The sequence below is a fragment of the Miniopterus schreibersii genome (genome assembly GCF_964146895.1).
Source record: "Miniopterus schreibersii genome assembly, chromosome: 16".
NCBI lineage: Eukaryota > Metazoa > Chordata > Mammalia > Chiroptera > Miniopteridae > Miniopterus > Miniopterus schreibersii.
In genome coordinates, this window is record NC_138116.1 from 13,606,997 (window position 1) to 13,622,901 (window position 15,905).

The 15,905-nt window shown below is 36.5% G+C and overlaps 1 protein-coding gene across 1 annotated transcript; it reads left to right on the forward strand.

Annotated features, from left to right (window-relative positions):
- Positions 1 to 197: 197 nt before the first annotated feature.
- On the forward strand, positions 198 to 15,047 carry SKA2 (spindle and kinetochore associated complex subunit 2). The gene is made up of 4 exons (XM_081115918.1): positions 198 to 288; positions 7,914 to 8,000; positions 9,933 to 10,109; positions 14,417 to 15,047. The coding sequence occupies exons 1-4, from the start codon at positions 256 to 258 to the stop codon at positions 14,483 to 14,485; spliced, it is 366 nt and encodes a 121-aa protein (XP_080972044.1). The 5' UTR covers positions 198 to 255; the 3' UTR covers positions 14,486 to 15,047.
- The last annotated feature ends 858 nt before the right edge of the window (positions 15,048 to 15,905 follow it).

The window sequence follows — 15,905 nt, forward strand, 5'->3', positions numbered from 1 at the left end:
AGATGAGGGTGCAGCCAATGGAAAAATATAAGTGTACAGCAACCAATCCATCGGCGGCGTTTTGTGTCTTTGCCCAACAGGAAACGGTGTTTCATGAGGGGAGGCGTTGCTTAGTCGCCAATGGGCGGGCGCTGGTGAGCGGAGGAGCCAATGAGTGCAAGACGTTGAGTGACAGCTGTCCAATAGGAACCCTCAGTGCTAGTATGGTTAGCGCCTTAAGCGCCGCGGCGGCCTGAGGAATGTCAACTATTCAACATGGAGGAGGAGGTCGATAAGCTGGAATTGATGGTGAGTGTAAAGTAAAGGAGATCTACTGGGTAGTTTATTTTTCCCCGATGGCCTCCAAAGTGGGACGCAATTCGGAGTCGCCGGAAACCCTGGGCGGCGGAGGCTGGACCAGACCTCAGTTCCCTCCTCCTGCACCAAAGGGAGTCCCTGCCTCTCGGTCTTTTAACCGCCGCAGGGGGAAGGGGTTACATCCGGGAAACTGGTGAGGGAAATGGCGGGAGATGCTGAGGGTGTGGGGCCACTGGAATTTTTTTGTTCCTTGCCCTCACCTTTCCGCCCCTCAAGGAGCAGTGGCTGGTGCAGACGTTTGTATTCCCACCAAAAAACCCCCACAAACCGAGACTGGAATGGTCCCAAAACGCCCCCAAAAGGGGAGAGGTCGTTCACACTCCAGAAAAAGGGGATGAAGGGTGGGGTTGGGTGGGGATCAACCGTATGGGGCGGAGAGAAATCCTTTCGGGTCCTAACTGCTCGCATCCTCCCAGGCGGGCCGGGAAAGTCTGAGAGGATGCTGGACTTGCGCGCTCAACTTCCTAGCTGCCGAGAAACCCCTAGACCAGTTTTTGTTTGGCCCCAAGGGGTCCGGCAGTGCTTGCTTGGGGGAGCGAGCGATGGGCACCTGAGCCGTGAGCTCCTTTCCCGGAGCGCGGGCGGGATTGCGACGAGGAAGGCGCCCTGCTCCCGAGTTGCCTAGTTTCATTCATTTGTGAAAGTAGGGGGCGGGGGCGAATGCTTGGAAAAGCCTCCCGCTGCTGCTTGGCCTGCACGCGGGCGCCGAGCTGGAGAGCTGTCCTAGTTTTCTCCTATGGATCCTTCTCTCACTTGTCCTCTTTATTCCCTCCCTCCCATCCCTAGACTACCAGCTTGACCGCCCGTGCTTTTTTCTTCTCTTTTTAGTTCTCTCATTTTATCTTCAGTCCTACTTTCTCCTCTGCATTACCAGTTGTTGTTTTTTATTGGGCTGTCTTCCTTTAAAACGTGTCATTTGGAGGACGCACCCATCATTTGAGCTCCCGTCGGTTTTTCGTTAAAAGAAAAATAAGATTAAGTAACGAGGCCAAAATCTTCTTTCTTCTCCACCTGCACAATCCTCCCCTCTTCCCCTTGCCTTTCCCTGGTATTACTTCTTAGGTGTCATTTGTGCCTGTGTTGCCCTCTGCAAGCCGAGTCTTGGGGTCACTTTAACATCTGCACGTGTAATGATCCTGGAAGAAACTGAATACCATTCTCGCCCCTATTTCCTCCCCCAGAAAATGTGAGACCTTGATATAACTTATTATTTTCTTATGATGTATTAATGAATTGTAGTGCCTCATATACAAATTCGATTTGAATTTTCTGTTACTTCTAGCGTTTTGAGTGTTAATTTTCTTTTGGGGGGGGGAGTTGGAGATAGGGAGGGAGAGAAATGGCAAAGGAGGATTTTCTACAGCTCATAAACCCATAATAATGAACTTTTAGTTTAAAATCTTGTTATTTTTGTCATTAACTGTCTTAAAGAAAAACAAAAAACCACAAAAACATGTTAAAGAATTGTAGTAGTTTGATTCTATCAACAGGCATATATGTTGACATTACCTTGCTCTTCTCCCCCATTCTGAATTCCTCCTTCCATATCCACACTTCTGCCTAATTGTAAGATGCTAAATGATACTAATTTTGCTTTTAACAGTTTTTCTCCCCTCAAATTGGCTGTTTAGTTGAGGTACCAATTAAGCCTTTTCTAGACTTGGCAATATATTGAGTCAATATTCTCACAGGACTTTTGTTTAGATTGAACATATTTTATTTTAAGGGGGAAATGATTACGTGTACATCTTGAAAAGTAGATTTTAGAAAATTATGAGGTAGCCAGACTCAGACTTTTAGATGTTTGAATGATGGGGTAGTTTTTAAAAAATCTTTTTAAAAGAGGAAGACAGGAAAGCAGGTCTTGAATTCCATGCATCTGTGAACCAGTTTGGTTTCTAAGATTCTAAAGGTAAATCATTTTCTGTACAATCCCCTGATTTTTAGCTGAAATATCTAATATCTCATTTATGTGGCCTAGGATTTGAGGTCAAGACATTCATGTTCCAGCTGTCCTGAATTTTAGTTCATTTCTTCATAGGCCAATCCAACTAAGTAGTTGAACTGGACCATTTAAGCAAAGGTTAGTGAAAATAATGGAAAGTATTTTTCCATCAATCAACATTATTAATGGGGGAATAAGTTTATTGTAGGGTGTCTTTGTTCTCTAACTTCTTTTCCTTCACTTAATGAGGGGTATTTGTCCAGTGTCCTTCTTTTGTGGTACTGATTGTGCGCAAAAGGTAGTACAATGTGATACTATAATACTATTTCTATTTCTGGGCTTACATCTGACTTTTGAATGGTGTCTTACCACTTAGAAGGTTAGGATGCTAATTGGCTTGAATTCCAGGAAACCTGATACTTAAATCTTTAAATCTTGGATACCACCCCCCACTCCCCATTATCCCATTATTATTTTCTCTTTGATTTTAAGTTTGAAAGGGAGATGATTTTGTCCTATGTTTATGATGTTTTAGGGGTTAACTGAAATTTTAAAATCCCCTTTCATAATCAGTTAAATTCTTTAAATTCTTTTCTCACTGAAGCTTCACCTGTTGCAAGATGCTCTTGTGTTCCTTTTCTACCTATTACTGCTAACAAATGCTCTGACTTTATTGCACTACTGTACTTGACACTAGCAGTGCAATAGTATTGTCAAAGCATCTGAAAGCAGGATGCACACCAGAATTTTGATTCTCGCCTTACATCTTCAGTATCTGTGTGTAATTTACCAAAATCTTTGTTCCTGAAAACTTTTTTTGTATTACAAAAAATTTTATTACCAAAAGTGTTTTAGAAACTCATAATTTAAAAAAAAAAATGTTTTTAACTAATTAAAAACTCATTATTGTAATGCATTATGAAACACGTTAAGAGAATACTTTTTATAGCTGAAGTTGTTATGGCTAATCTAAATGAGTAGTACTTTGTAATTTGCTTCTTTCTGGCACAGATTTGGATAGGCTCTGGCAAATCTCAGGTTTTATCTAATTGAATTTTAAGATGAATTAGTAAGTGATGAAAACAATGTCAGTTGTATATTTCCTATGATAACTTGCCTCATATTTTAATCTGTGTATTGTGTAGTAAATGCTCAAATTTAAAACTTAAGAATGCTTGATTTAAAGTTCTTTTTTGTAATTGAGATATAATAAAGTGTGAATCAGCATTATTTTTTGTAATCAGTTTTATTAGGCTATAGCTTCCATACACTAAAACTCACCAATTTTAGGTGTACAATTTGATGCGTTTTAACAAATGTATACAGTCATGTAATCACCATCACAGCCATGATCTAGAACATTCCATCAACTTAAAAAAGTTTTTTCATGCCCTTCTGCAGTCAACCTCCTCCTCCCAAACTCCCTGACAATCACTGATTTCTAGTTTTGCTTTTCTAGAATTTCATGTAAATGGAATTATATACAGCATGCAGTGTTTGTGTCTGGTTTCTTGCACTTATCATAATGCTTTGAGATTTGTCCACATTGTATGTATTAGTAGCCGGACTGTTTTTATCACTGAGTAATATTCCTTTGTATAGAATATCACAGATTGTTTATTCATTCACTAGATTATCAACTTTGGGTTGTTTCCAGCACTTGCCTACTTATGAATAAAGTTGTTACAAACATTGTATTACAAGTCTTTGTGTGGACATAATGTTTTCGTTTTTCTTGGGCAGCATGATAAATGTATGCTTGATCTTATAAGAAACTACTGAAATCTCTCCCAAAGTTATGTATTAGGATTTCAGTTTCTCCACATCCTCACCAACATGTTGTATTGTCAGTCTTCATTTAGCTGTTCTCATAGGTGTGTAGTTGTACCTCAGAGTTTCAATTTGCATTTCTTAACGGCTAATGATATTTAATATATTTTCATGTGCTTATTTGCAGTCGGTATAGCTTCTTTAGTGAAGTGTCAAATATTTTGCCTATTTTCAAATTAAGTTGTTTATCTTTTTATTATTACATTATAAGAGTCTTTTAATTTTCTCTGTTATTTGCCTTCTCACTTCAAATTTTTGACGTAGTCCAATTTATATGTTTTATTATTCTGTGGTTTATGCTTTCTTGTTCTATGTAAGAAATCTTTGCCTAATTCAACGTCACAAATACTGCTGTGTTTTCTTCTAGAAGATTTATAGTTTCAGTTTTTATATTTAGATCTTTGTCCATTTTGAGTTAATTTTTGTATATGGTATCAAGTGTGGAGGGTCTTTATTTTTGCATATGGATATCCCCTTGTTTTGGTTCCATTTCTTGAAAGGAGTATCATTTCCCTAGTGAATTACCTTGGGTCCTTCCTAACAGATCAATTGAGCATGTATGAGTAGATTTATTTATTTTTGAACTCTGTTTTGTTTCATTATGTTGTATCACCCTGTAATAATTACTGTAGCTGTTACAGTAAATCTTGAAATCATTTAGTATAGACCTCAAACTTTGCTCTTGTTTTCCAAAACTTTTAAATTATTTTACATTTCCAAATAAGTTTTTTGTCAATTTCTACAAAAAAGCCTGCTGGGATTTTGATTGGGATTATGTTAAATCTAAAGAAACAATTTGGGGAGAATTGATATCTTAACAGTATTGAGTCTTCTGATGCATGATTATCTCTCCGTTTATTAGATCTTTAAAATTTTCTCTCAGTGTTTTGCAATTTTCAGTGGCTAGTTCTTTATACTTTAAAAAATAATCTGCTTAGTGTGCTTTTTACTGGTGCTTTATATCTTAAAAGTAGAGCAAGAACAGTTACAACATGTGTTCTAAATGCATTCAATTTCAGAAAAAAAGTAAGGTATTTGTTAAACAAATGTCTTTATAAAGTGGCTGGGAGAATAGCTATCAGGTAGAAGTAGGATACCTGAGATGTTAGGCATAGACTCAAGGACATCATTGAAAGGAATGAAGAATGTGATTGTTTATCATAAAATCATTTTATTCCAAGTTTTGTATATAAAATTTTATTTCCAACTTTATATAAAATATCCTTCTGAATTACCTTCCCTGGCCTCAAGTATGGCTGTTTTCCTCTTCTTTGGCTTTTAATTTCCTACCATTTACTAGTAGATTATTAGAGCAGTGGGTAGAATTTTGTGTTTTTATTTATTTTTAATCCTTACCTAGGATATTTTTTTCCATTGCTTTTCAGAGAGTGGAAGGGAGAGAGAGAAACATCGATATGTCTCACATGAATTTGTTACCTCCCGCTTGTGCCCTGACACACGTTAAGAGAATAATTTTTATAGCTAAAGTTATGGCCCTGACTGGGCCTGGGATTGAGCCTGCAACCAAGGTACGTGCCCTTGGATGGAATTGAACCCAGTACCCTTCTGTCTGCGGGTTGATGCTCTAACCACTGAGCCAAACTGGCTAGGACTAAGATTTTGTGTTTTTTAATAATGTAGGATATTACATGGGGAGAGACTGAGGGGAGAAACTGCGTAATTTGAGGACCTCATTTATTTTCTCTGAAAAAGTGAATTGAAACTTTTTTCTTGATGAAAACTTTAAAAATCTATTCTCTTAGCAACTTTCAAATATATAATACAGTATTAATAGCTATAGCTGCCATGCTGTACATTACATCCCCAGGACTTGATTATTTTATAACTGGAAGGTTTTTTTTTGCTAACCAAAAGAAGTATGAAGAGAATTTTCCCTTTTATGTAAAAACTGCTACAATGCTAATAATGTAGGTCTTTTGTAAAAGTAAAGTGATGTAAAGTGAACTTTCAGAAAGGTCAGGGAGGGATACTCCTTGTTTTACTCCATTTTGGCTTACTAAAAAGGTTTCAGGAATGCTCTACTTCAGGGGGAAACCTGAACTTGTACCCACATCTTTGTCATGACTTCATGATGGGTAAAGTACATTTCACCTCTGAATGTGCTTTGGGCAATTGCATGTGGGTAGGAATTGACAGTGTGCCAGCCCTGAATTTGGGCCTTAAAAGACCTTGTGTGTTTCTGCTTCCTCTTGTGCTTCTACTGTCTCCATGAAAAGAATATCTTTTGGTTGAAGGATGATGATAGATACCTGGAGCAAGGTCCTACCAAGCAACAGAACTACAGTGAGAAGCAGAGCCACCAAACTCAGCCCAGCCTAGAGCATCTGAACCTAGTCAGATCACTTATTGAGAATAAATGATGCTGTTTTTAAGCCAATGAGTTTCTTGGCATCATGTGCCACAATTTTGAAATATGTTGGTTTAATCTAGGCTGCTGTTTGAATTTTGAAACTTGCTCATTCACTTACTAGTATGTAGGTATTCCATTCTAGCAGTGTAGTCTAGTTATGTGGTAATATCTCATAAGTGAAGGATATGTTGTTTGTCCTGACTATTAACGAGTAGCCAAGGATAAAGAAAGTAAAGATATGCTTCTGTGCCACTTCTCTTTCTGGCCCTAAGTTTGATAACATTGAGATCCCTCAATTTAGGGTAAAGTCTTTGCATCCCCCCCCCCACCCCATCTATGTGACTTTTATTGACTTTAATGTTATATGTAACTCTGGTCTAACTTCATAAAAAACAGAGTAATGAAAATAGAACCAGAGGCAAGTCACAGTCTCTTTCCTCATTTGTAAGAAGAAGGGTTCGGATCAGAGAATCTTTACTGTTCTTCTGTTTCTCAGCATTGCGTTGGCGTCGTTTTTCCTTTTTTGTCCCCTACTTATTCCCTGCTGGCTTCACTAATGACAAGTGACTACTTAGGCCGTCCATCTCAAACTCATGGGTGTTTGCCTGACACATACAGGACAGTACCTGCTTTAAGATCATGTAAAAGACGCGAATTTCCAAAAGTTATGAATAATTGATAGATTAGCCACATTCACATAAACCACTTCTCCCACTGTGTTAGATATCCTTTACAGCTTTCCTATATGTACACACACATATTTAGGCCTGTGGCAGCTTTCCCCTTTTTTCTCCCTTAGAGGTTTACTACAGGTGAAGATTCCATGCTAGGACTTACCCTCAAATTGGGGCTATTCAGACTGCTACTTCTGTGGAATACGCAGCTTTCCTTGTATAATTTGTGACTCTAAGATCTCTAATTTTGGTCTTTGTGACATTAATCTGTAGTTCTGTGGTTAACGGGGTTGCAGATAATGAAAACTAAGTATCCCTGAAAATAAATTTGTTCTGTGTTTTAATTTGAAACCACTTTTCCTACCAGAGATAGAAAACCAATGCCTAACTGATGAGAGTGTCAGTAACCCTAGGGAATTCTTGAAGCCATTGTTAGTTCTTGTATTAACATATGACACTGGCTTCTTGGTATTTTAATTTTGGCTTGAAATCTAAGAGAGATGCATAGAGAAATAATTTTCAAAATGTTAACTAGTTTTAAAAATTTTTAATAGAGCCTGGGTATTATAGACCATGGAGGTTTTTTGTACTCTTTTATTTCCGTATTTTCAAAATTAGTTGTATATCACATTATTAAAATACTCAAAAATATAAAGAGAAAAGAAAGAATAGTTTAGTACCATGTTTATTAATAAGTCTTTTGGTTCACAAAATGATGATTAATGCTGATTTTTAGTTCCAGAAAGCTGACTCTGATCTGGATTACATTCAGTACAGGCTGGCATATGAAATCAAGACTAATCATCCTGATTCAGCAGGCGAGGTAATCTGCAAACTCAGTGTCTGTTTAACAGAATGCTTTATCAAAAGATTTTCTGATAGTGTTTCTAATAGTAATGATTATAACAATTACAGTGTTAAGTACTAAATTTATAGAATCTCAAAATATTTTTATGTTGGAAACTTGGTCACAGCATACTAGAGCATACTATTGTACACAAAGTTAAGGAAATTTGTAGCTTTTTTAAACCCTTAAACAAGAACTATTGTGTCAGGAGATACGAACCATTGTGGAAATTCTGAAATTGTGACAGAGAATATAGATACCTCTAGGGCAATCTTTAAATAAGAGGGGAGAAATCTTGGCAGTAATGATAGTCTTTGAAAGAAAATGATGATGTACTGTTCAGTTTGTTATGTGAACTGTGGTTTTTACATAAATTTTTGTACTTAGTTATTCTAAGTTTAGGTTGATTTAGAAATATTAACTCTGTTTATATGCCATAACTACTTGTACACATGCCCATGGAGATGAAAGCAGTTTTTAAGCATTGTCTGTTAACATTAATTTGCTACTTGAATCATTAATGTTTATCTCTGATAGCACTTACCAGAAGACAAGAAATATCATATTTCACAGGTTTTCAAAAGTTTTTATACAATTAAAATTTTTTTGATTGAGTGGAAGTGCAAATTAAAATAATATTTTATATACAATTGGGAAAGCATTGTGAGTATTTAGTTTTTACTGAACATTCTAACTCCTTACTAGAACTGTTATAGCTCCTTAACTGACTTAGCTTTTCCTTTGTTGGTTTTTTTTTCCTTCCTTTCTCTCTGATTGAAGAACAACCAACCAACCAATTCTGGTTCAGTGGTACCGCCTAATGACTGGCCAAAGAACCATTTGAGTCAGTGTATTGAAAAAGTTATTGAAATAATAGGAAATTTAAGTTATGGGGGATGTGGGGAGGAAACAACAATAACAATGGTAGTGTCAGGGGGCTGAGTATGGATGAGAATGTCCATAGATGTTTTAAGATGGGATAAAAGCCAGGGAGATGGAATTCTCTGCCTTCTCAGTAAAATAGGTCTTATGGCAGGAAGGAGTAGATGGAAATTGGAGGAAGTGGAGAAAGTTTGAAATAGCTAGTTTGGAGGGTTTGCTAAGTAAGGAACCATCAGGGAATGAAAGGAATTACCAAGTGGCAGCAAGGACCCAGTTGAAATGAAATGTCTTTTATGGAATAGTGGTTATATTCCAAAAAGAATTTGAAAAACCAATATAATATATAAATACAGTTGCTTGGGTTGGCATGAGTTTTTATAGTGAAGTCAATGAATTGGTATTTATATACACTTTAGCCCCATGGCAGTATGTTTAAGAATTTTATAAGTGGTTTCAAGTTGTCTTATTTAACAACAAATCAATATTGTTCCTTTAATCATCATCTGAATAGCATTTAGAATTGTATTTTAGAAAAACTAATTCATTGTTGTGAACTATACATCAAATATGTATATAAAGTGACCTTACTTGCTGTTTAATATTGCTTTTTTTGTGGGCTATTTCTGTACGTAGGCTTTTAAAATTTATTTATTTTTCAATTATTGACATTTCAGTATTATTTTATATTAGTTTCAGGTGTATGGCATAGTGGTTACACAATTATATAATTTACAAAGTGGTCCCCCCAATAATTCTAGTACCCACCTGACATCATACATAATTATTACAATATTATTGACTATATTCCCTATGCTGTACTTCTGTACCTAGGCTTTAAATCCCTTGAGAATAGAATCTAGGTCTTAGACTTCTTCCCCTTCTCCATCCTTGTTACACAGTTGCATAATAAAATACAGTGCTTGATTGAATGGATGGTAGAACGTGTTGTATATATTTTAATTATTAAACGAAGCTTACTTTTTCATTTCCACAATTTAATATATATCAATTTTTTTCCTGATGTAGAAAAATCCAGTTACACTCTTACAGGAATTGTCAGCAATAAAGTCTCGATATCAAACTTTGCATGCACGCTTTAAGCCAATTGCTGACGAGCAGAAAGAGACTAAGAGCCGCATTTGTGCTACTTTCAATAAGACTATGACCATGATACAAGAACTACAAAAGCAAACAGACCTGGAGGTAATGCTTTCAGTTGATATGTTGGATTTGTAGTGTTTTTATTCTGAGTATTGCTTTGAAAGGTAAACCCTCAGTAACTTTCATTTTAAAATTCAGCAGTCAGTTTGAACTGTGTATAGAAATGAGATTTTCTTGATTCCCTTTTATTTTATTATCTCCTTTTATTTTAAAATGAGCATGTGGACGTGGCATGGTTGATTAAGAGGTATGCTGTCTTGGATTATGTAGCCATGGCAGAAGAGAAAAGGTGATAATATTTATTAAATCTACCAGCTCTGTTGGTTCTATAAGAACTAGTGAGACTGAGAAATCTGGGAAGCATCTATAACTGACTTTTTTTTAGTTCTCTATTCCTTTAATTGGGTTGGTGGGCTTGGATAAGCCTGACCTCCCTCTCTCCCTCCATTCCCCGTTCCCCTCCCCTTCTCATTTAGTGTAAGAATCTTTATCATTGTGAGCCTCTATCACTGATTTGTAAAACTCTTCAGATATGTTGGAGTTTAAAAAAAAGGAATATGAGCTGCTGATCTAGACACTAACATCTTGAAGAGCCAACTGAAGGATTTGGCAGTATTTTCATTTACTATTAAGACAAAGTTGGGAGCCTTTGAAAGAAAAGATATACTGTTTGTAGGTGGAATTATAGAATAGAATGTAATTATCTGGACAAAAGATGGTCAATACATTTTTATCTCAGGTGCCAACAACAATCAGTTAACTGGTCATAGCTGTTTAGAGTGCTATACTAAAGAACTATGTCTGGGCAAGGCACAGAAGCTGTCTGCTGTGGGCGTGCTACTAGGGGCAGCATCATGATATTTATTTACCAACTCTGCACTAGATTATGTTGTACGATACTTGAATTATGGGCTTGAAGCTAGAGTAAATCTCAAAGGTTGATTTCCCAGGCCAATTTTATCAAGAGTTCTTTATTATATTTTTTGCCAATGAAAACAATACCTGGTTAAAAATATAAAATGATACCTTAGATGTTTTTGTTATGTCATGGGGAGATGAATAGTGGAGGAAGAAAGAGCAATTAAAAAGGGCACAGAGGTAATAAGGAATAGGAATTTAAAACAGTAAGGGTGGACATGGCTGGGTGGCTGAGTTGGTTGGAGCATCATCCCGACGCCCCAAGGTTGTGGTTAGATCCCGGATCAGGGCACATAGAAGAATCAGCCAGTGAGTGTATGAGTGAGTGGAACAAAAATCGATGTTTCCTTCTCCCTCTTTCTCTCTCCCGATTTTTCTCTCTCTCCCTCTCTCTCCCTCTCTCCCCTTTCCTCCCCATTCCTCTCTCTCAAATCAATAAATAAAAATTAAAAAATAAAAATCCAGTAAGGGCGGTGTCACATGCTAATATATAGAATGCAAAAAAAAGTATGTATATGATAACCTTTCATAACTACAACTCAAATCACATATTCTTCATTGTATGTGATCAGAGCCTGACAGCAGAAGCATATAAACTTGTTCTAAGGAAATAAATCTTGAAGGGAGATTAAGTGTAGTTCTGGCTGTACATACCAAAATATATGTATAGAAATCCATACATTTATTGAAGCACAGAATAAATTTTGGTGAGTGAAGAAAGAAAAAAAATGATATTCTGAATATTTTCTAAAAATTCTCTCCGCATAGATGTTATATTTCTGATTGAGGTTACAAAGTAGTACAGAAAAAGCAATAAATAGAAAATTAAAAAGGCATTAAAAGTTATGTGATATTCCATTGATGCTTCAAGACATTTGTGTTCAATAAGAAAAATTTCTACAAATCTTATACTGGTTAATTCTTGGGAAAATTCTTTGAAGACTTTTTTTTTATTTTTTAAAATATGTTTTTGTTGATTTCTGAGAGAGGAAGGGAGAGGAAGAGAGATAGAAACATCAGTGTTGAGAGAGACTGATCTGCTGCCTCCTGCATGCCCCCTACTGGGGATCAAGCCAGAATCCCCGGCATGTGCCAGACTGGAAACCCACCCAGTGACTTCCTGGTTCATGGGTCAGCTCTCAGCCCCACTGAGCCATGCCAGTGGGGCTGAAGACTAATAAACAAATGGTTTGAAATCTCTTGAACAGTGATCACAAAGAACAACATAGATTTGTACAAATCAAAGTCTTGCCAGAATAATACCATTTCCTATTTTTGAGATAGAGGAGGGAAATTCTGTAACTACTTCAGCTGCAATAAGGTAAGGTGTTTGACTGTTTTTCATTTAATCCATATGAATTTGGGGCAAATGTTGGCTTGATCAGCCAAACCAGCTGGGCCATCCAATAGCCAAATGTGGCTATATAAATTAAAGTAATTAAATAAAATGAAAAATTCAGTTCTTTATCTACTGATTGGACAGTGCAGATATAGAATATTCCCAATATCACAAACATTTCCATTGGACAGCACTGCCCTAGAGATTCTAATTATGTAGTTACGGGGTGTTCTAGATTTGGCAGTGTCTCTAGGGATGACCTAAAGTAGTCCCCTTATCCACAGTTTTGCTTTCCCCAGTTTCAGTTACCCATGGTCCAAAAATATCAAATGGAAAATTCCACAAATAAACAATTCATAAATTTTAAATTTGAAGCTGTTCTAACTAGCATGGTGAAATCTTATGCAGTCCCACTCCATTTTGCCTGGGGATGGAAATCATCCCTTTGTCCAGCGTATCCACTCCATATATGCTACCTGCCCACCCATTAGTCACTTAGTAGCTGCCTCAGTTACAAGATTAACTGTTTTAGGATTGCAGTTCTTGTGTTCAAGTCACCCTTATTTTACTTAATGCAAGAGTAGTGATGCTGGCAATTGGGACATGCCAAAGAGAGGCCATAAAGTGCTTCCTTTAAGTGAAAGGGTGAGTACAGTACAAGAAGATATTTTGAGAGGGAACATATTCGCAGAACTTTTATTACAGTATATTGTTATAATTGTTCTATTTTATTATTGGTTATTGTTAATCTCTTACTATGCCTATTTATAAATCAAGCTTTATCATAGGTATGTATGTATAGGAAAAACCATAGTATACTGGGTGTCCCAAAAAATGTATACACACACTTTGAATAGTTATAAAGGCAGTGTTTATTAAAAATACACTTCATTTTCAAAATTGAGCTATCAGCTGTTAAAGTGTGTATGTTTTTCTGGGACACCCTATATATAGGGTTCAGAACTCTCTCCAATTTCAGGCATCCACTGTGGGTCTTGGAACATATATTGGGACCACTGTATATAGTTAGGCCGACTTGTAACTGCGTGAGTGATTCTTTAGGTTCTGCCTCCTTTTATTTCCCCATATAACACTGTTTCATCCAGCCTGTTTGTTGGTGCTCTGAAAATCCTTTACAAGTTCCCCTCAGCTTCTCTTCTCCCCTTTGCTTTTGCTCCTACCTGCTTTTGTGGATACTGTTGGCAGGTTTTCTCAGCATCTGTTCTCCCTTCCTGCCTTACAGAGTACCGATTTTCTTGAGATGTGTGTCCCTCACAGCCTCATGCCTGAGGTAGATAAAGTTGGCACTACCCTCAGCTTCAGTGTGTGCCCGATTGGCAAGGGGAATGGATTTCCCTTTAGCTAAACTTGATTCAGGAATAGGTTTGTAACCCAAATGACATGTGAGGAGAGAAAGTCTGGAAGTAGGAAGTGAGTTTCCTCACTGCTGAGAGAGCCTTGAGAAAACTTTTCTTCTTCTAAATATTTTGTATGGTGTGATGCCTAGCACTGCTAGATCTGTTTTCCTGTCAGCTTGAGGAGAAAGCCACCATCAAGGATATCAGATGGGAAAAACTGAGCCCTTATCTGCTGATAAACCAGCCCTGAAGTCTGCCCTTCTGTATTTACTTTGTAATCATAACTTTTCTTAATATCCATTTTGAAATGTTTCTTTTACTTGCAGCTAAAAGCATCTTAATTATCCTTAAAATTTAGCCCAAGTTTCTACTTCTGAGGAATCTTCCAGATTATTTTTGTTCACCTTTCTTTATCAAAATACTTTTACATATGGCATTCAAACTTGACTTCTTTGGTTCTGTTCAGTTGTAGTCCTTAAATTGTTTGATTTCTTGGTCTTGTTTCTTCAGTTTAATTGCAAGTTCTTTGGAAGCTCAAACATCAAAGTACTTTGTACATAGGTAGTCAAATAATCTATTTTTTCCCTGCTTTCCTAAATTTGTGACCATATACATGTGATAAAGAAGTTAAATAAATTAACAGTCTTTAAAGGCGTTTTTTTTTAGTTTCTTTTTAATTAAAGTATAGTTGAAGCCTCTAACAGTTTTTAAATACTTTGTCATTTGTTTTCTAGCTGTCACCACTTACCGAAGAAGAGAAAACTGCAGTACAGCAATTAAAATCTCACATGCCAGACTTATGAAGAAATAGACTTGCAAAAGGGAACTCTAGTGGAGCAAAGAGATCAATTCCAGAGAAATTTAGGAAGATGTCTTATTAGCAGTTGGTAACTAGAGGTGGGGTGTGGTAAAAGAAAAGATTTAGCCTGGGTAACTAGATACTGATGCCTTTCACAAGAAAGAGGAGTATAAGAAGGGCAGATATGAATAAATTTCAGTCAAAAGGATGGAGTGGGAAAAAAGGCATTTAAATAATATATGCAAACACGCTTAGTTTTGCAATTTAGGCAAGAAAGTCTTAACATTATTTTGCATCTGTTTTTGTATAATCAGGATAACAGATGTCCTGGGCTATCATTAAAGAATGTTTATGTACTATCAGTCAAATATGAATGAGCATGCATTGGAAATTAAAAGATAGAAAAAATATTTGTATTATATTATACATTTTATATATATGTATAGAATTTTCTGTTTTTGAAAATTTTGATTGAAGATGTATGTGGTCACATTATCAGTGAGACTGCTGTGTGACCGATGGTCGCCCATAAAACTTAACTTTTGTAATAAACTGGTTTTTCTGTGACAGCGTTACTTTTATTTTTGTCCTATTCCTTCTGCTTGCTAATGTTGAGCAGCATGAGTTCTGCTTTCAAATGCTGTTTTAGGCTGTCCCTGTTGTATTTCAATGCCACCTTTGTTCTCCTCAGCCTATATTACTGTAATTGTTTGTTCTATGTGAAAGCTAAGAAATTGAAATCAGAAGAGCATTGGCAACTGCTGGTTGCCAGTTTTGTGTGTATTTGTATGTATTTCTCTACTTATTTTTAAATAACTTGACAATAAGGTAATTGTCCAAAGTAGGGACAGATCTTGATACAAATGTTGACCACAGGATTATTTATAATAGCGATACACACACATCTGGCTAATAGCAGGTAAATAGGAAAGTAAGAGGTCAGAGTTGCCTATAATTATTACTGTTACTGTTCTGGGAAATGCTGAATGGGGGAGTGGAAGCATATATAGCAGTTTTGAAGTTAAGATTAGGCTTTGACATCGTATCTGAGATGTAAATAGCAGGTGTTAAATTCCAGCTGTGTGATTCTGAGCCAATCACTTAACTTCTATGTGCCTGGATAGTTGGAAGCATAATGAAATGCTATTTGGTTTTGAAGGATAAATATTGAAGGATATTTAATAATCCTTCAATAAATTATATTTCCCTATGTGTAATGAAAATGAGGCATTGAAAGGAGTAGGAAAAATGCATCAAATGTTAGGTCTGCGGGTTACAGATTATACTTTAATATAATTTTTAAATTTTCTGTTATGGCCATATATTTGCCCATTGGCCAACTTACAACAGCTGACAAACAGGGTTAGGAGAGTAGCTCCAGTTAAAGTTGTCCTGTCTAGTTTGAATATTTCAAGAAAGCCCCC

Bases quoted from the DNA above. Each gene is read 5' to 3' on its own strand.
- SKA2 (XM_081115918.1), top strand. From the start codon at position 256: ATGGAGGAGGAGGTCGATAAGCTGGAATTGATG. The intron at 289-7,913 runs GTGAGTGTAAAG...GCTGATTTTTAG, and splicing joins TCGATAAGCTGGAATTGATG to TTCCAGAAAGCTGACTCTGA. The intron at 8,001-9,932 runs GTAATCTGCAAA...TTCCTGATGTAG, and splicing joins ATCCTGATTCAGCAGGCGAG to AAAAATCCAGTTACACTCTT.